The following is a 21,561-nucleotide window of genomic DNA, read 5'->3' as shown; positions in this document are numbered from 1 at the left end:
TCTCGTTATCAGTTATTTGTTGGTATCTCGACAAAGATAAATACCCATTTATTTCACTAGTCTCTCGTTATCAGTTGTTATCTCGACAAAGATAAATACCCATTTATTTCACTAGTCTCTCGTTATCAGTTGTTATCTCGACAAAGATAAATACCCATTTATTTCACTAGTCTCTCGTTATCAGTTGTTATCTCGACAAAGATAAATACCAGTTTATTTCACTAGTCTCTCTCAACCATTTAATTTTACTTTTTGTGACACTGCTGAAATGAGAAGATTATTTATAGATTTATAAATGGGTTTGGTCACAATTTCCCCTTTATTTTGATTTTGATATCTTTTCCATAGTTGGATAGAAACACATCATCGGCAACCATGCGGTCGACAACCAACCCAACACCAGCTGTAACTGCTGCGACAGGAACCCCTGCGGAATCGCCTCGTACTGACGGGGACAAGGATAAAACAGGACGGAAATCAGGACGATCCAGTAGTAAAGGATCGAAGAAGAAATAAATAAAACATTATGGAAATATTTTTTTTTGGGGGGGGGGGGGGGGGGGGGGGATTTATGCAGATGATGCATCTCATCGTGGTGATTCTTTTGACAATGGGGAGTTTTGTTTTGATTATAAATTTATTTATTGTAGGAATTCACTGTTCAAAATTTCATTCCTACACACTTTTCAACACAGATAAAAATTAATTTTTTTTTTTTAATTATGCCCTTCCGCCACGACATCATAAGATATCGTCGCCTGGGCATTCCACGAAGGAATATAGATAATTCATCTAACAAGATGTCTGATGTCAACAGGAATCACCCATGTTGTCACAGTGAGCAAATTAGGGGTTAATAATCTTGCTCAAAGCTATCTAAAAGCTTTAGACCTCTGTATTTAATTTAAATGTCTGTTTAAACTCCAAAGTACATAGTGAGAAAATATATCTAATGTTCCCCATTTAGAATTTATCACCTTCTTTCCAAAGAGAGTGATGTTACAGTTACATTGCTCATTCTTTGCTCTTAATCATCACAAATTCACAGAGAATTTGAGATTGAGAAATAAGTCATAAGAAAGAACTGATTTGAGTTCGCTTTTAGCTTAAATCAGGCAGAATAATTTAGTGTTGCTTATAACGGGTGTGATTACAGATATTAATAGAATTAGTCATGCAAATTGACATCATCGTATAATTCATTATTATTATTATTATTATTATTATTATTATTATTATTATTATTATTATTATTATTATTATTATTATTATTATTATTATTACTATTATTGTCATTGTTATTATTTTATATTTATGATTGTTAATATTATCAGAGTATTTCTCATCATCGTTATTGTTATTATTATTATTATTATTATTATTATTAAATTTCTACAACGACTGTGATAGAGACAACCTCTTTTTTATCTATACTATTGAATCTGAGATGATTTCATAAACGTTAATTAAAGTGTATTTGAAAGACATTTAAAAGAGATACTATTGTATGCAATCTTGTCCATGTACTTATTACTTTTATTGTTATAATAAACGCCAGCATTATCTTCCATTTAATTTAACCAGGGTCCTAATTATGGATTGCTCGACGAATCAAACACTAAACACACAAATGGACTTGGTACGATTCCATCTACTTTTCTTTATTTTTCTGTCATACATTACGGACACCAATCAGTGATTGGGTTAACTCGAGTGTTGACCTGGTCACTTTTGTTTTTGTAACATCTTTAAATGATGTATCTTGGTATTGAAATAACTTATCCATTGTTCTTTTTCTAAAGTGTTGGGAAAATTGATAATTTACATTGTAAAGTGCCCAGAGCTTGTGTTTTACACAAGAATGAGCGCTGTTTAAATGTGTATTTTATCATATTTGTTTAATATCTTTCAATCTGGGGAGGGGTGGGGGGAACATTTAGTCACCCCCAATCTTTGATATTGTTCCATATTGCCAAAAGCAGAATAACTTCAGCTCCACCAGTCTGACTCTTGGTGGCTATTTTAAATTTTTAATCATAAAAAAAAATAACACAATGATTTAATGTTATTAAGGAAAGAAATACGAAATAAATAAAAAAAACCCTAGTAAAAAACAGTTACTCATCACCATGCCATGCTATTTGGTTCCTCAAAGATTCGTAGTTGTGTATTCTTTTAACTGTCTCATTCTAAGACTTGATTAAGCTTTACTTAAGTTGTGAGTTTTTATAATTTTATTCATCATGACTGGCCAAAATATGATATGCTTTATTTTCAAACCAAAATGCCAAAATGAGAAATATTTTACACTTACTTATTCATTTATTATTTTAAAGATCATCAAAATTCCTTTTATTTATATCAATATATTTTTCTAATCCTGGATCATTCTATTATTTCAATATGAATGAAGAGATTGAAATAAAAGTGATCTGTCAACAATCATATTTTTCTGCTATTTCTGTTTAAGTAATTTATAAAGTTAACTCACTCAATCCTAGAGACTTTTGCTACTTTTCAAAATTGGTAAAAAATGTATTGAAAATGAGCACATACACTTCACAGATAGTTTTATTCAACTATCATTAACCTGTAAAATAAAAAAAATTAACTTTGATACGACACCTATCATTTGTCTCAGAAAAATGTAATAAATAGGCATGCGGTATAAGTAACCCCGGGTATACTACGGATATAGTCGGTGTTAGGGTTGAGTGAGTTAAATGGCATTTCCGACAATTTAGGTAATTTCAGCATCTAAGACCATGAAGATGGTACACAAATCAATCAAACAATTAGAATTTTGTTTGTTTGTTTGTTTGTTTGTTTTTAAGGGTTTTACGGCGCTTGCAACACATTAAGGTCATATCAGCGCCAGTAAAAAGGAAGAGAATTGGATAGTAAAAAGTTCTAGAATTATAATTAAAACATCCAAGAATAAGGCAGACAAAGGGGAATTGGTTCAAATAGGGAACAGATGTAGATTCCAAGAGCACACTATCAGTGTACTTATTTTGAGATCACCTAAAAGTCTCATCCAGACACAAGCACAGGTCCCCACTAAGAGGAATACACTCAAAAGTTTACAAATCATCTATAATATGTAAATAAAACATAATACAGTGCATAACAGAGAGATGATTTACAAGGAAAAAAATATCTCCCAAAACAATAACTATACATTTGACTGTTTCCCTCCCAGCTGGGGTATCCAGTCAGAGCCAGAAAAAAAAATACAAGTATATCTCATTCTAAGACAAAAAAAAAGCACATTGGAAAACAGATATAGGGGGATAGAAAACTACTGCCCACTATGGGAGGTCAAGAACAATTGTCTCATTTACCAACACTCAGTCTCAGTTCCAGCTGGGATTGGCTGGGCAGCTTGCGAAGACAGGTAGACAGGTCTTGCACAAAGTGGATCATGTCACATGATGTGGGGAGTGTTTCTCATTGGCCTATTTGATGAAAGCCATGTAATATTTTAATCGTGGATTCCCATTTCTGGCATCAGTACAGAGAAATGCTGGCACGGCCTGGGACTACTGGACTTGATCGCTGACATCACTTCACAGTTCTGATCACAGGATGTCACTGAATAATTACCTCGCATTTTCATTAGCTGTTATTTTACAGTACAGCAAGGTATCTTTTAAATTTAAATTGAGCTTTTAAATAGCGCAATATCCACTTAACATGCTCAAAGCGCTTTATAAGGTGTCCCTGGCCAACAGCAACATTTAACATGAAGGACGGGATATGACGCCTGTTAGGTGATATTACAATTTTTTTTCGGACAGAGATAATGGCCAGGTACTGATTTTACACCTGAATACGGTGAGAGAATGTGAGTAAAGAGCCTTCTCCAAGGACTCAATTATGCGCTGAGCAAGGCTCGAACCCAGGACTTTCCGATCCGAAAGGGAGTGTCATACCACTAGACCACATAGCTGCACCATCTTTGCATTTTCATTATGTGGCTCTTGTGTTTTACTTCACTGCAGGTTATATTGACTGTATATAAATTGTATTCTAATTTCTTCATGCAAATTATTGCCAGTATCAAGGGTTTGCAAAGCCGATGTGACTGTCTTGTGGTAAAATTTATGTTGATACAAGCAATCTTTATTTACTAATGTTATACAGTGAAAAAAAAACGGGACTTCGATGTCATGTCAATATCTCCGCTCTGCACTGTATTACATAACAGAGAGATGATCTACAAGAAAAAAAAATATCATCTCTCAAAAACATGGATAATGCAAATTTTTCTGGATTTTTTAAAGTTGTTTTTAAAAAAAATTTATTATTAAAAAAAAAAAAAATGTTAGTTTAAAGAAATAATAGCAAAACTCAAAGGCAAGTTCAAAATTTTATGTACATGAATGAAATCATTAAATTACATCATATGTTTGGTATGGCTTACAGCGATGTTACTTGAGGAATTCTTTAAAAACTATATACCGTTTATTACCGGTTGATCAAAATCCTTGAATCACTTTTCCTTTTCCCTTACCTTATTTCATCAGAGGATGAAGTGGCCGAGTGGTTAAGACATTGTACTGTGACCCGGAAGGTCTCAGGTTCGAGCCCTGCTTCAGGCGCTTTCGTTTTTTTTCCTTGGGCAAGATTGTTAACCCTCAATTTGCTCACTTGGACAACATGGGTGATTCCTGTTGACATCAGACATCTTGTTTGATGGATTATCTATCTTTATTCCTTCATGGAATGCCTCGGCGACGATATCTTATGATGTCATGGCGGAAGGGCATAAATTTTAAATTATTTCATCAACTTTATTTGTGGCCATTGAAAGTATGATCAGGGGTCAAAGTTGGCAGCACTAATTTTTTTTGCAAGAGACAGTCAAAAATTATTAAAATCCTACAAAGTTACCAGCCCTGTAAAAGTAAAAGAAAATATAAATCTCCATGAAAATTACTAAGTTACCCCATACTGTAACTACAACATGCTGATACTTTAGGTAAATAATCCAATCGTTGTGGACACATTGGCATTTCCTATGATTCGTTGCCGGAATTATGTTTGTTTGTTTTTGTTTGTTTTTAAGGGTTTTACAGCGCTTGCAACACATTTAGGTTATATCAGCGCCAGTAAAAAGGAAGAAAATGGTATAGTAAAAAGTTATAGAATTACAATTAAAGCACCCAAGAAAAAGTAAGACATAGGGGAACTGGGAACAAATAGGGATCAGATGTAGATTCCAAGAGCACACCGTCAAAGTACTTAGTTTGAGATCACCTAAAAGTCTCATCCAGACACAAGCACAGGTCCCAACTAGGAGGAATACACTCAAATGTTTACCAATCATATAATATAATATGTAAACTAAACATAATACAATGAATAACAGAGAGATGATTTACAAGGAAAAGAATATCATCTCCCAAAACTATAACCATACATTCGACGGTTTCCCTCCCAGCCAAGGATTAGGACAAAACTAATTAATCTCATTCCAAGACAATGACAGGTAACAATTGGGAAACGGGTATGGGGGATAAAAGACACAGCATGTACCTCCCTGCCCACTATGGGAGGTCAGGATCCCCACCCAGCCCTTCACATTCCAAAAGTGGAATCAGAATGTCATAAAATAGGAATTTGAGACCAAAAAATAGGAATTTGTCACCAATGTATAATTCCGCCATCAAATTGACCTACAGCATTATCAGATGTGTTAGGTAATGGAATGGGGAAAAGATAAGTGGGGGTGGGGGGAGGAGTGCAATAAATTTTCCTACTTAGCTCCCTTTGGCGATCATTAAAAAAATAAAAAACAACATATCATCATCATTTTTGAAAATCGGAATTATAGAGACGGATGGCGAAATAGCAGAAAGAAAGAGTGAAAATAGGAATTATTCTGCCAAAAGCGGAAAGGTTGGCAGGTATGCACACCCTCTCTTTCAAAGAATTTTCAAATTTTCCAGCAAATTAGTTTTAATTTTGTTTCATAAAGATCGTTCAAGACAAAACCATAAATATAACCCCCCAAAACAATCAAAGCTTAATCGCAAAATGTCAATTCTTCCATCATTTCGGCTAATTCCACATTTGTCGTCTTCCACGTAGATTTTATTTTTTTATCCATGACTGTAAACACGTGTCTCAGTCTCTCCATGTCTAAATCGGGATGGGATGATGACAGTTTGGATGCGATTACGATGCAGTTGATGTCTTCTTGGAGCTGTAGAGTTGCGCAGCTTGAAAAATTGTCCCGGATGAGTTCCAGTATCTGGCTTTTCAAACATTCATCTCTGCTTGCGAGATTCAGAATCAAAACACCTGTCATGGGAAGAAAATAGTAAAAACTTGAGCATTTTTTTGTCGTGCAAAATCCACTTACCATGCTCAAAGTACTTTACAAGGGGTTTTTAGCCTACAGCAACATTCAACATGTTAGATAAAGATAAGATGCCTGTTAGGTGATATTACCATTTTTTTCCAACAGAGACAGTGATCTTAACAACCAGGTACTCATTTTACATCTGAGTACAGTGAGAGAACCTGAAAAGGTCTTTTCTATGGACTAAACAAACTATGCGAGTGGGATTTGAACCGTAGACCTTCCAATCCAATACCTACGAGACCATATCGCCACATATTCAGACAGGTCTGGCAATTAATTCAAGTTGACTGATAACTTAATTATTTTTTCACGTTCCCAACAACATGGAGCACGCAGCTTATCTTCCAATGCATTAGTATTCATTGACTTCCTGTTTCATAAACGCAATCGTAAACAAGAATAAAATATAAGACGGAGTAGTATATCAACATATAATAACAGTTTTCATTTGTAAGATCCAGTCGCAATCATGAACAACAATAAAATGTAAGACGGTGTAGTTACATCAACATAAATCTTAAGCTTTGTGAAGTTTTCATTTGTAAGATCCAGTCGATACAAGAACTTACCATGATCAGATAGCACAGAACGCACAGAATGAAGGAAGGCAGGCTCCACAAAGGGAGGAGCGGGACACACGAGGCCTGTGGAGTTGTCTTTGCTATCAGCGTCTACTACCACAAAATCTACTTTCGAACCTGCGAGAATTCAGGGGCAAAAGATAAATAATAATAATAATAATAATAATAATAATAATAATAATAATAATAATAATAATAATAATAATAATAATAATAATAATAATAATAATAATAATAATAATAATAATAGTAATAATAATAATAATAATAATAATAATAATAATAATAATAATAATAATAATAATAATAATAATAATAATCAGTGCTGATGGTGACAAAAAGGGAAAAAGGAGGAAAATTATGAATGTTTTTTTTTTACGACGCATGTTTACTTCACTATCCCCCACTTTTAGAGCCACTGAGATGATAAACTACTCTAGCTATCTTCTGGATAGTGGGGAATCTGCACCAATTTGTTCCACGACACATGAACTCTCTCAAAGACAAAATTTGATTGAGGAAAATGTCTTTTTTCAAAGGAGGAAATTACTTCTCTGACACAAAAATCGCGGATTTCCGCGGATCCGAGGAAAACCATCAGCACTGAATAATAATAATGCACATTTATATTGTGCAACCTATCCCCCTGGTTGGAGGCTCTGGGTGCATTACAAATAAAATTGTCATATCGAAAGAGAAAAATACACACCAACAACCACCCTCTCCCACACCCACTGCCTCAAACACGCCAATACCACACACACTCATCTACATCCACACGTACCGCATAAACACACTTGCAACACAACACATTCAATAAAACAATAAAATGTTAGGTAATGAAAGGATGTAAAACTAATATATATATAAATATACAGTCTTTTCCAAGTAAACATACAGTCTTTTTCCTTAAGATGGCAGATATTTTGCAATATGTCTTAACGCTGGGCATGTTGAAAATGTTGATTTTGATTATAAGGGCAAATCTTTTGACTAGAGGTCCCGAAATGAGCCAATAAAATGGAGAGTAGAATAAGGGTAGTATATGTGTTGTATCTATTATACGAGTCACATTCACTCCCTATATTTTGTGCGGCTATGTAGTCTTGTGGTATGACACTCGCTTTCGGATCGGAAGGCCCTGGGTTCGAGCCTCGCTCGGTGCATAGTTGAGTCCTTAGAAAAGACTCTTTACTCATATTCTCGCACCATACTCAGGTGTAAAATGAGTACCTGGCCGTCAACAGCATTGTCTCTGTCGGAAAAATTGTAATATCGCCTAACATGCGTCATGTCCCGTTCTTCATGTTACATGTTGCTGAGGGTCAGGGAGACTTTGTAAAGCGCTTTGAACACATTTAGTCTTTATTGCGCTATATAAAAGCTCTAGTTTTTTTTTTTTTTTTTTTTTTTGGGGGGGGGGGGGGGGGGGGTTTAATACTCTCTCTGGCAAATTTTTTGTTTTCTTTTTCTAATGCCTGACAGGTTTCAGAGGAATTCAATCTCTTTCTTTTTCTAATGCCTGACAGGTTTCAGAGGAATTCAATCTCTTTCTTTTTCTAATGTCTGACAGGTTTCAGAGGAATTCAATCTCTTTCTTTTTCTAATGTCTGACAGGTTTCAGAGGAATTCAATCTCTTTCTTTTTCTAATATCTGACAGGTTTCAGAGGAATTCAATCTCTTTCTTTTTCTAATGTCTGACAGGTTTCAGAGGAATTCAATCTCTTTCTTTTTCTAATGCCTGACAGGTTTCAGAGGAATTCAATCTCTTTCTTTTTCTAATGCCTGACAGGTTTCAGAGGAATTCAATCTCACCAGAGCCATGTATATCTCGTATGTATTTGATTCCATCTGCTAAATGGACTCTGAGACGTTCATTGTCTTCTTCCAAAGCAAACCAGTTCCTGGCAATGTCCACCACAGTCGGGTCTAATTCTACAGAATTTATCACCATCTGAAATGAAGAGAATTCGTGTTTTTAAATTGAACACCAAAATTGCAGGCATTTTTTTTTTTACATTTATCTTTGATAGAATAAGACAAAAACCTTTTGGATTGTATACAAAAAAACACAAACGGAAAACAGCAATTAACCAGTAGATTTTTCACCAATCAAAACATGGAATTTGTGACACACCTTCACACATGCTCGGACATAGTTGGTCGTTTATAAACAATAACATGAACGAATTCGACCTCTATCTGATCGTTGTTATTGTTTTTATATTGACAAATGGGTGACTAGTTATCACATGGTTTTCTCGATCATATTAAAAACGTTTAGTTTACACATAGTTTTCTGTGCTGATTCTACTGATCAAGCTGTAAAACAGTGGGTATTTTACTTAACACATACCATCGATAGTAAAACCTGTGTAGTTTTCTGTGTCTACCAATCACTGCCATTGTTTACATGATGACGATTGTCCGAGAGGCGTGGTTATCTATCGGTTAATTGCTAAGAGTTGTAAATATCTAAATTCCTGATTCATAGGGAATCTGCATTTAGAGTGTTTTATATTTTGCATTGCTAAAACAATAAGCATAATTTAGTTTGTCTGTCTTCAAAATAAAAGAAAAATCAAATGGAAGATAGATTGGTTGCAAATCATTTTCCATCAAACCTACAAAATATAACCGCAATTATAATATTTGTCCAAATGCTGTTTCGCATTTTTTTTTGTTTCCTTTTATCTATTCCTTAATTCAAATCATCTTTCATGGTGCTTGCCCAATATATTGTATTCGTTAAAGTAATAATAATAATAATAAAATAATAAGAAGAAGAAGAGAAGAAGAAGAAGAAGAAGAAGAGAAGAAGAAGAAGAGAAGAAGAAGAAGAAGAAGAAGAAGAAGAAGAAGAAGAAGAAGAAGAAGAAGAAGAAGAAGAAGAAGAAGAAGAAGAAGAAAGAAGAAGAAGAAGAAGAAGAAGAAGAAGAGAAGAAGAAGAAGAAGAAGAAGAAGAAGAAAGAAGAAGAAGAAGAAGAAGAGAAGAAGAAGAGAAGAAGAAGAAGAAGAAGAAGAAGAAGAAAGAAGAAGAAGAAGAAGAAGAAGAAGAAGAAGAAGAAGAAGAAGAAGAAGAAGAAGAAGAAGAAGAGAAGAAGAAGAAGAAGAAGAAGAAGAAGAAGAAGAAGAAGAGAGAAGAAGAAGAAGAAGAAGAAGAAGAAGAAGAGAAGAAGAAGAAAGAAGAGAAGAAGAAGAAGAAGAAGAAGAAGAAGAAGAAGAAGAAGAAGAGAGGAGAGGAGGAGGAGGAGGAGGAGGAGGAGGAGGAGGAGGAGGAGGAGGAGGAGGAGGAGAGAGGAGGAGAGAGGAGAGAAGGAAGAAGAAGAAGAAGAAGAAGAAGAAGAAGAAGAAGAAGAAGAAGAAGAAGAAGAAGAAGAAGAAGAAGAAGAAGAAGAAGAAGAAGAAGAAGAAGAAGAAGAGAAGAAGAAGAAGAAGAAGAAGAAGAAGAAGAAGAAGAAGAGAAGAAGAAGAAGAAGAAGAAGAAGAAGAAGAAGAAGAAGAAGAAGAAGAAGAAGAAGAAGAAGAAGAAGAAGAAGAAGAAGAAGAAGAAGAAGAAGAAGAAGAAGAAGAAGAAGAAGAAGAAGAAGAAGAGAAGAAGAAGAAGAAGAAGAAGAAGAAGAAGAAGAAGAAGAAGAAGAAGAAGAAGAAAGAAGAAGAAGAAGAGAATAAGAAGAGGAGGAGGAGGAGGAGGAGGAGGAGGAGGAGGAGGAGGATGAGGAGGAGGAGGAGGAGGAGAGAGGAGAGGAGGAGGAGAGAGAAGAAGAGAAGAAGAAGAAGAAGAAGAAGAAGAAGAAGAAGAAGAAGAAGAAGAAGAAGAAGAAGAAGAAGAAGAAGAAGAAGAAGAAGAAGAAGAAGAAGAAGAAGAAGAAGAAGAAGAAGAAGAAGAAGAAGAAGAAGAGAAGAAGAAGAAGAAGAAGAAGAAGAGAAGAAGAGAAGAAGAAGAAGAAGAAGAAGAAAGAAGAAGAAGAAGAAGAAGAAGAAGAAGAAGAAGAAGAAGAAGAAGAAGAAGAAGAAGAAGAAGAAGAAGAAGAAGAAGAAGAAGAAGAAGAAGAAGAAGAAGAAGAAGAAGAAGAAGAAGAAGAAGAAGAAGAAGAAGAAGAAGAAGAAGAAGAAGAAGACTCGGTATTATGAGAAGACAAATACGAATATATTATTATATTATCACCTTGGGGAAAGCTCCATGAAGGAAACTTGACAACCCACCACCACCCAGTCCAATGATGACCCCAGTCACAGACTCGTCTGTTTGAAACAAATTATAATAAAATATAATAAAAGCGATTATGAGCTGTATGTTAATAATAACAATAATAATAATAACAATAATAATAATAATAATAATAATAATAATAATAATAATAATAATAATAATAATAATAATAATAATAATAATAATAATAATAATAATAGTAATAATGATAATAATAGTAATAATGATAATAATAATAATAATAATAATAAATAATAATAATATAATAATAATAATAATAATAATAATAATAATAATAATATAATAAATAATAATAATAATGATAATAATAGTAATAATGATAATAATAATAATAACAATAATAATAATATCAATAATAATAATAATAATATCAATAATAATAACAATAATATAATAATAATAATAATAATAATAATAATAATAATAATAATAATAATAATAATAATAATATTTATATACCACCAATCTTGCATAATCAAAGCTCTAGGGAGACATTGAGAAGGAAGAAAATCATACATGTTACATATAACAATAAGGTGACATCAATCACTATCAGTTAAAACGAAAAATATTCACATCTGTATAGTCCATTTCCACCACTTTAACAAAGTAATTGCTATAGTTATTCCCCTTGAAGGATTAAACATGACGTCTGTCAGGTTACAATAATCCCCCCCCCCCCCCCAAACATACACACACACAGACAATGCTGTTAATGGCCAGCTATCATTTTACACCTGAGCACAGTGGGAGAATGTGAGTTAAGAGCCTTTTTCAAGGACTCAACTATGCACTGCTCAGAGGGACTCAAACTCTCGACCTCCCAGACACATACCACAAGACCACATAGCCACACTTTTGAAGAAAGACAAGAAAAAAAAAATAAGACATTTTTTAAAATTTTTAAAAAAAATTAAATTAAAAAAAAAAAAAAGCTTTTATATAGTGTGATATCAACTAAACGTGCTCAAAGCGCTTCCCACCAGAATGTTTGCCAATAAGAACTTACCGAGAGATGGGAGGAAAGCAAATCCTCCGAGCAAAGCTATGAGATAGTCTGACGGCATGTAACCCTTGTCTACTTTCAGATTGGTCGGTATTCCCTCACTGGGCTTCTTGCGCCTTCTTTTTATATGACGGGCTGCAAAGAATTAAAAAAATAATAATAATTTTTAAATTAAAATCTCACAATCTGACATAACAAGATTGTAGAATGGGGCTAACAAATTTCCCTTGTAATTCCTTCTGTAATGAATTTCCTGACTCAATAACACTTCGTTTGTATCTGTCAATTAAATTGCAGCTTTAATCCAATTTCATAATTTACCCATTTTTTAAAATTTTTTTTACTTCAACTTCAAGCATCAGTATCATTTGTACTTCACGTTTTTAGGCAATTCCACAATATGAAACATTCCGTAATCTAGATATATAAATTACTGAGAACGGAAGTATTTGGTTTAATGTGACTGTTTTGATTTGTTTTTTAGGTGTTTAAGAGCGCTTTTGACACTATTTAGGTCATTTAAGCGCCCGTTTCTGTCTTTTATCAATTTTTATCGGCCTTGAGGGGCCACAGCTGTTCAATCGTGTATTGTTGTGATAAAATTTTTATAAAATCATAATAGTTACATGTTTGTTGTTTAAAAATATTGATTTACAATTTTCTGCAGGAGTTCACATTCCTGCAGATACTTTAAAATTGTAAGCGGATCAACCGACTGGAACAGAGACTTCAAGTCCCTGTTTTCATAGTATTTCAAAATATTTTGCTGTCTTCGTCAAAACCTCAGGTTGAAATGGTTTGACAAAGTGCCAAATGCTGACCTTTGGGGAAGAACAAAACAAGAGCAAATGGATATCCAGGTCAGATGAAAAAAGTGGCGATGGGTTGGCCATACCCTGCGGAAAGAGCCCTGCAGTATAACCAAACAGGCTCTCGAATGGAACCCACAGGGAAAGAGGAAACGGGGTCGTCCAAAACAGACTAGGAGGAGAAGAAGCCTTCACCAAGATTTGTGCATCTCCAATCTTACCTGGAGTGAGGCAAAGGTCTGTTTGTTTGTTTTTTGTTTTTAAGGGTTTTACTGCGCTTGCAACACATTTAGGTTATTTCAGCGCCAGTAAAAAGGAAGAAAATGGGATAGTAAAAAGTTCTAGAATTACAATTAAAGAACCCAAGAGAAAGTAAGACATAGGGAAACTGGGAACAAATAGGGATCAGATGTATATTCCAAGAGCATACCACCAATGTATTTAGTTTGAGATCACCTATAAGTCTCATCCGGACACACGCACAAAATCCAACAAAGAGGAACACATTCAAATGCTTACATTATACATTAAAAATAACAAATATAATAATGCATAACAGAGAGATGATTTACAAGGAAAAAAATATCATCTCCCAAAACAATAACTATGCATTTGACTGTTTCCCTCCCAGCAAGGACTCCGGCCAGGGCCAGGACAAAACCAATAATCTCATTCCAAGACAAAGATAGAAAGCATGTTGGATAACAGATATAAGGGGATAGAAGACACAGTATGTACCTCCCTGCCCACTATGGGAAGTCAGGATCCCCACCCAGGCAAAGGTCTGTGTTAAGGGCAGAAGAAGATGGAAGAGTGCCGTTGAGGCCCTATGCTCCGCCAGGAGCCAAGAGGCATAAGTCAAAAGTAAGTCACTTCAAAATCTTCTTACCTATTCTATATATATTCTTTCTCTGATTTGCAGCCACAAGACCTTAATTCATTCTTCATCCGTTTAAAGTGACAGACACTCAAAAATGATCAAATTTTGATCTTCCTGTAGTACTCAGCAGTATTCTTAAAAATGAGCTTCAGTCTTATCATTGTTCAAATAAATTGATTAATTCAGCTAATTATAGCTATTATAAAAAAAAATATTATAATATTAATATAATAATAATATAATATAATATAATTATATTATTAATTAATAATTAATTAATTATAATATTAATATTATATTTAATATAATTATATAATATAATATAATAATTATAATAATATATATATATATATATATATATATATATATATATATATATATATATATATATATATATATATATATATATATATATATTATATATATATATATATATATATATATATATATATATTTATATATCTTCTTCTTCTAGGTTCCATGCCTGGTCCAGGCTTCGGATACTGCATGAATTATCTCTCTCCATTCCTCCCTGTCTCTTGCTTTTTCAAACAGCTCTTGGATTGTTAGCTTGGTGACGCCCTTCAGTTGGTCTATGAGTGTTTTTCTTTGTCTCCCCCGGGCGCGTTTACCAGGTATTTTTCCACAACTTGCCAGGTATTCATTCTTATCTTTATATATATATAATAAAATTTTAAAAATATAAAATAAATTAGTCCTTCAGAGCCATTCGGCCCATGGAGCCGGAGTTTATCCCGGTTTATATAGCGAGAAACGGACATGGCAATTTCTTCATACCCTTTGGATAGGACACTAGTCTATCGCAAAGTACTTTCTGCCAGACCTTACAGACCCAGCTACTTACTTACTTACTTACTTACTTACTTATCCGAACCAGCGACCACCTGAGCTCCAGCCCTTCGGTCTTGTGCCATGACGTAGAAGTTAGACGTCTTTTGTAGTTGTTCCAGGTGACTATAAAGTGTGTTACTGATGCTTGGAACAGACCCAGCTACCCAATCACTGTTGGGTGCTGGGTGGACAGGGGGGGTCCGAAAAAGTTTCGAATGCACCCGGGATCGATCTCAGTTCCTTTATGTGTGAAGTGAGTACTCTACCAAATGAGCTTTCGGGACCCCCAATTATATTATAATATAAATTCCTTGTTTTGATTGGTCAAAAATCTACTGGTTAATTCCGTACTCGTTGGCAAAAATTTAACATGAGCTCTACGGAACATTGTGAACCCCATGGGTGAAAGCAACTGGACTTCAAAAAGCCTGCAATTCTACTTATGACCAGACATATAATCTGAAAAAGCCTGCAAGATTCAAGGACTTACCTCATCATTTGAAGTCTTGTTCTCAGCATCTAGTCTTCATAATACTAGTCCACAATTGTTGTATGTTTAATCCAAAGGTTGTAATGCGGTAATTTGTTAAGTTTCTTGTCACAAGTTGCACAATTTTAAAATATACAAAAATAAACTAAAAAATTAAAAAAGTGTCCTATCACAGTCTCAGGGGATAACACAGGCTTATGTTTGTTTTGGTTTTTTAGTGAAGAAGTCCATGATAGGTGTCTGGTGCTTCCTTTTCATGGACTGTCTTAGAACAAAACAAACAAAAAATCAATCAAATCCAAATCGCAAAAAGCCAGCGACGTTTTTTTCGGTAATCCAATCGGCCGGCAGTAGCCGGCACTCTTGCACCCATGGTCAAAACCCCAACTCTAAAGTACAGAAATCAAACAATGGTAACAACAACTCACCCTCAACCATCCTGGCCTCGGACTGAACGACATTCTGATTGGACATAAAGACGAGTCTCCTGAAAACTTGACCCCCATTGAGTTCCACATCCTCCACTAAATAGGATCCTGTGGTGTCGCTGTGACCCTTGGCCACGGGCATTCTCTTACCTATGTCCTCTCCAATTGTTAAAAATGGAGTCTATAATAATAATAATAATAATAAAAGAAAAAAATTAATAAGATATAGAGGATATATATGTGACCCAACGTCTCAAAACGGTATTAAGTCGGGATGAACAAGATACTTAAAAAGTCAAATTAAAGCTGAACTGGTCAAAAATATGAATTATTGAAATTTAGCATTGTAAAATATGATATTCATTCTCCTCAATACAGCATATAAACTCAACGCAAGTCTGATATTTCTGGCTACAAATTCAGTTTTCAGCATCTTAATCATCCCGACTTAATACCGTTTTGAGACGAAGGGTCACATATGTGTCAGTGCATGACAAAATCAGTCGGAAGGTGAAAATTTTGGATTTGCATTTGTTTGCATTTTCTGAAAGAATATGCTCCCCAGCGCATTTTAATCTGTACTTGAAGTAAATCGGGTGATTTTTCATGAAGTTAATGTCAGATGTATGGGAAGGGTATCCAGCAACTTTTCTCAAATTTCACAATTTTCAACTTGAATAGCTGTAAAATAAAATTCAGAAGTGAAATTAAGCTTTGATATTTCCCGAAGATGTACAAAAAGGGTGGATTTAATCATTTATAACAAGAACTAATTTTTTGATAAAAAGTGACCTTCTAAGTAAACCTGACAATATCTCAGTTCAAACTTTTACACCATCCGACTGATTTTGTTATTCACTGTAACAAATAAAATAAAAGAAACTGTTTTGAATTTTAAAGGTACAGCACTCCCATTTAAAAGACAGCGAGAAAGTTTATGTAGAAAAATTCAACGAATAATGCAAGTTATTTTAACGCTATTTAGTGTTTTACACAATTTGACTCTAAAGGTGGACAACAAGCATTTAACGTACAGGATGACACCTGCAGTCTTTTTAGACCTTTAAATAATATTCTTTGACAAATAATTACATTGTTTAATATTAGGATGACTTCTAAAAAGTCATATTTGGATCAAATAGGACAGTGTAAATAGGATGACTTCTAAAAGATCATATTTGGCTCAAATAGGACAGTGTAAATAGGATGACTTCCAAAAAGTCATATTTGGATCAAATAGGACAGTGTAAATAGGATGCCTTCCAAAAAATCATATTTGGCTCAAATTCTTCTTCTTCTAGGTTCCATGCCTGGTCCAGGCTTCGGATACTGCATGAATTATCTCTCTCCATTCCTCCCTGTCTCTTGCTTTTTCAAACAGCTCTTGGATTGTTAGGTTGGTGAAGCCCTTCAGTTGGTCTATGAGTGTTTTTCTTTGTCTCCCCCGGGCGCGTTTACCAGGTATTTTTCCACAACTTGCCAGGTATTCATTCTTATCTTTCCTTACTATGTGTCCGAAAAAGGATAGTTGTCGATCCGCTATTAAGGGCATTAGTTTCCTTTGTTGGTATGTTTGTTTTAGCACTTCTTCGTTCGTTTCGTGTGCAGTATACGATATTCTCTGCATCCTTCTCAAACACCACATTTCAAAAGCTTCAATGTTCTTTTGTGTTTCTGCATTTGTAGTCCAACTTTCGCATCCGTATAACAAGATTGGCCACACGTAGCACTTCAAGACTCGGGATCTAATCCCGAACGACATCTGTTTGTTTTTCAAAATGTTTCCGAGGTCCATGAAGGCCTGTTTGGCTTGAGTTATTCTTGCTCGTATGTCTCGGTTACATCTTCCATCTGTTGTTACTATTGAACCTAGGTATTTAAAGCTTTCTACGTTGGTAAGTTGCTCGCCGTGAATCGTTATATTGCAGGTGTTGTTGTTTTTGGGGTTTTTCTGTATTACCATGCATTCCGTTTTGGTGATATTCACTTCCATTCCCTTGGCTTCCCTATCTACTACCACTTTGTCAACAATCTTTTGAAGTTGGATTTCTGATGTTGCAACGAGTACCGTATCGTCTGCGTATCTTATATTATTTATGTTGTGACCTCCTACTTTTATTCCCTCCATATTAGTTATGCCCCTCATGATTGTTTCTTGGTATAGATTAAACAGATCTGGTGAGGCAACACACCCTTGACGGACTCCTTTCTTAATAGGAATGGAATTTCCTGTAGAGTTTCCGATTTTGATAGATGCCTGCTGCGTGTAGTATAATGTTTGCATGAGTCTGAGGTCTTTCTCATCATCGCCAATGGAGTGCAGTTGTTTTAGTATTTCTTCGTGGCGTACTCTATCAAAAGCTTTTTTGTAGTCGACAAAACAGAGGTATAGTGGGGTCTGAACCTGTATAGCTCTTTCACTTAAACACGGAGGAGGTATATTGCGTTCCTTGTCCCTCTGTCAGGTTGGAATCCATATTGTTCTTCTGCGATTTCGGGGTTAATCTTATTCCTTAGCCTGTTGATAATTATACGCAACAGTATTTTGTTGATGTGGCTTATTAAACTTATAGTTCTAAAATTTTCGCATCTGACTGCACCTGCTTTCTTTGGTATTGCTATGAAAATAGAGTTACAGAGATCTTCTGGAATTTTCCCAGTGTTGTATATATTGTTGAATAATATGTGAAGTTCATCAATTGCTAGATCTCCTAGGCTTTTTAATACCTCTACAGATATTTCATCAGGGCCTGTTGCTTTACCATCCCTCATTCGTTCCATGGCATGTTCAATTTCACTTTTGGTGATTTTTGGTCCGCTTAATGGTTCTTTGAATTTCAGTGGTGGTTCATTTCTATTTGGATCATTGTACAGTTCGCTATGTATTCTACCCATCGGCTTTCTATATGTTGTTCTTCAAATAGCAGTTCCCCTTGTTTGTTCTGGATACAACTTCCTGCTGCTTTGCTTTTCCTTTTCCCTGATAGTTCTTTTATTCTTTGGTGAGCTTGTTGGGGGTTGGGTTTGTATTCTCTTTCGATTTCGCAGCATTTCCAGTCTAGATAGTTCTCGTGTGCCTCGATGCATTTGGATTTAATGTGGTTGTTCAATGTTTGGTATTCTGCAGACCCTCTGTTGCATTTTCGTCTTTCTTCAAATAGGTTTAGAATTTCATTTGTCATCCATTCCTTTTTGCTGTTTATTTGCGCTATTGGTAAATGCTTTTCTGCACTTGCTTTGACACACTTTTGGAATATATCAAATTGTTTTTCACATTTTTCGTTATCAGGTTCACTTTGGCTTTGTATCATGAGTGCACTTTCAAATTTCTCTCTCATTTTTGTTTTTATGCCATTGTCTTTGCATAACCTGTAATCCCTCTTTATTCTACCAGCTGTTCTCTGAATAGCTTTAAACTTTATCCTTACTGTACAAACAACTGGGATATGGTCACTGTCTACATCGGCGCCTGGGTAGGTTTTGCAATTTAATATGCCATTTCTGAATCTTGATGATACTGCTATAAAGTCTATCTGGTTCCTTGCTCTGTCCCCTGGTGATTGCCATGTCCAGGTTCTTCTTGGGTGTTGTTGAAACCAGGTGTTTGAAATCATTAATTTATTTGTTCTACACCAATCTGCCCAGATGTTTCCTCGTTCATTTCTGTCTCCGAGTCCATGTGGTCCAATTATGTCACCATCTCTGCCTCTGGCTCAAATAGGACAGTGTAAATAGGATGACTTCCAAACAATCATATTTGGCTCAAATAAGACAGTGTAAATAGGATGACTTCTAAAAAATCATATTTGGCTCAAATAGGACAGTGCAAAGAGGATGACTTCCAAAAAATCATATTTGGCTCAAATGGGACAGTGTAAATAGGATGACTTCCAAAAAATCATATTTGGCTCAAATAAGACAGTGTAAATAGGATGACTTCTAAAAAATCATATTTGGCTCAAATAGGACAAGTATAAATGGGATGACTTCCAAAAAACCATATTTGGCTCAAATAGGACAGTGTAAATAGGATGACTTCCAAAAAATCATATTTGGCTCAAATAGGACAGTGTAAATAGGATGACTTCCAAAAAATCATATTTAGCTCAAATAGGACAAGTGTAAAATAGGACGTAAAAAGCTTTTTGTCAAAAGCCTATCACTAGAGCAGACATGCCAAATTGAAAACTTCAAATTTAGTAATTTTTATGTCAATTTTTAGTAATTTGACAAGGAAATACGTAATTGCTGAAATTGTGTACGAACAACCACAATATTATTATTATCATTATTATAGTATAGTAATAGTAGTAGTAGTAGTATACTAGTAGTAGTAGTAGTAGTAGTAGTAGTAGTAGTAGTAGTAGTAGTAGTAGTAGTAGTAGTAGTAGTAGTAGTAGTAGTAGTAGTAGTAGTTCTTCTTCTTCTTTTCATTATTATTATTCTTATTATTATTATTATTATTATTATTATTATTATTATTATTATTATTATTATTATTATTATTATTATTATTATTATTATTATTATTAAGCATTACTAATTACTAAGAATTAAAAATTCGTAATTTTCCATAAAATTTAATATTTGGCCATGAAATTTGTCTAAAATTCGTAAAATTACGAAAAATTTGTAAGATTCGACATGTATGCTTGAGAGACCCTGTTAGCTCAATTGGTAGAGCACGAGCTTTACATGCAAAGGGACTGAGATCAATCCTGTGTGTAGTCGAAGATTTTTTTCTGACCCCAGTGATTGGGTAGTTGCTTCTGCTAGATCTGGTGGAAAGTACTTTGAAAAAAGTCTAGCGTCTTATCCAAAGGATAGCAAGCAATTGCTATTGTCTATTTCATGCTATAGAAACCTGGATAAACTCTGGCACCATAGGCCTAATGGCTCTGAAGGATCATTTATCACACACGAGGAATTTATACAAGAAGATCTAAATTCAAAGCTTGTGTTTTAGTGTATCGTTGTCTCGAAGGTACTGCCCCTTCTTACATTTCGGAACTAATTGAAAGATATTCAAAACCCCGCCCCTTACGTTCGGCCAGTGATTCCACCAAACTAGTTGTCCATCGAATTTAGAAAACTGCTGGAATGAGATCTTTTTCTCATTTCGAACCCTCTGTTTGGAATGCCTTACCACAGAGCATTCGTGAAAAAGAATCTTTGTCTATTTTTAAACGTTCGCTTAAAACATATCTGTTTCGTCTTTAGTAGATGTTATGAGAAGCAAGATAGGTCTGTCTGGTTTCTATTGTGTGTTGTGTGTCTGTGTGTGTGTGTGTGTGCTTGTGTGTGTGAATGAGCATGTGTCAACCAAAGTAATTTGTAATTTAAGCACTTAGAGTCTGGTGTCTCGGAGTTATAGCGCTATATAAGTTTTCAGCATTATTATTATTTATCTACAAGATAAAAACAAGCTGTATGCGTCGCTGTTTAACAAATAATATATACCTTTATCTTTATGAAAAAAAATAGAATACCATGGTCTTGAGATAAATAACAATGTGAAATTAAATATGTAAGCTTCAATTTAATAATATATGAAAACAGATAAAATGGACGTTTCATGTTTCCCCTTTATCAACAAAACAGGATGAATGAAACACTATATACGAATGAGAAAATGTGGTAGTGACGTTGTTAAGATGAATAAACAAAAACATTGATGGGCAGGAAATAGTACTATCTATGGTCCTTTTTAAGGAAGCACAAATTAAAATAGAACAATAGATATTTATAAAAGGTGCGCAACTGGATTCAGTAGTCTGATGTCACGCAGCCCGGCAACGGCGGCCATCTTGGTTCTAAACAAAGAAAATCCTTACTTTTTATTCTTCATGCTGGCTAGAACTTTTCATATGTCTTGTGATCAGAATGTGTAAAAGTCAAAACATGATC

General features: G+C 34.6%; 2 protein-coding genes across 4 annotated transcripts in view; one reads left to right on the top strand and one right to left on the bottom strand.

Moving 5' to 3' along the window:
* The window catches only part of LOC144980293 (axonemal dynein light chain domain-containing protein 1-like), a gene marked incomplete in the record, with an annotated part of 41,501 nt that extends 40,979 nt beyond the window's left edge, over nt 1-522 (top strand). The window contains 1 exon segment of the mRNA XM_078927935.1: nt 349-522. Within this exon segment, the coding sequence (XP_078784061.1) occupies nt 349-516 (168 nt within the window).
* Nucleotides 523-4,359: 3,837 nt separating this feature from the next.
* The window catches only part of LOC144980294 (eEF1A lysine and N-terminal methyltransferase-like), a 36,513-nt gene continuing 19,311 nt past the window's right edge, over nt 4,360-21,561 (bottom strand). For all 3 annotated transcript variants that reach the window (XM_078927936.1, XM_078927938.1, XM_078927937.1), the window contains 6 exons: nt 15,655-15,835; nt 12,199-12,330; nt 11,124-11,200; nt 8,771-8,909; nt 6,943-7,071; nt 4,360-6,309 (listed from right to left, as the gene is read on the bottom strand). In XM_078927936.1, the coding sequence (XP_078784062.1) occupies nt 6,032-6,309; nt 6,943-7,071; nt 8,771-8,909; nt 11,124-11,200; nt 12,199-12,330; nt 15,655-15,835 (936 nt within the window). In that variant the 3' untranslated portion in view covers nt 4,360-6,031. The remainder of the gene's footprint in view (nt 6,310-6,942; nt 7,072-8,770; nt 8,910-11,123; nt 11,201-12,198; nt 12,331-15,654; nt 15,836-21,561) is intronic.

This window comes from Berghia stephanieae, chromosome 9 (genome assembly GCF_034508935.2).
Source record: "Berghia stephanieae isolate SIO BIC M18660-M18661 chromosome 9, UCSD_Bste_1.3, whole genome shotgun sequence".
Taxonomy (NCBI): domain Eukaryota; kingdom Metazoa; phylum Mollusca; class Gastropoda; order Nudibranchia; family Aeolidiidae; genus Berghia; species Berghia stephanieae.
The sequence above is the reverse complement of the archived record's forward strand: the minus strand, read 5'-3'. Positions and strand labels throughout refer to the sequence as shown.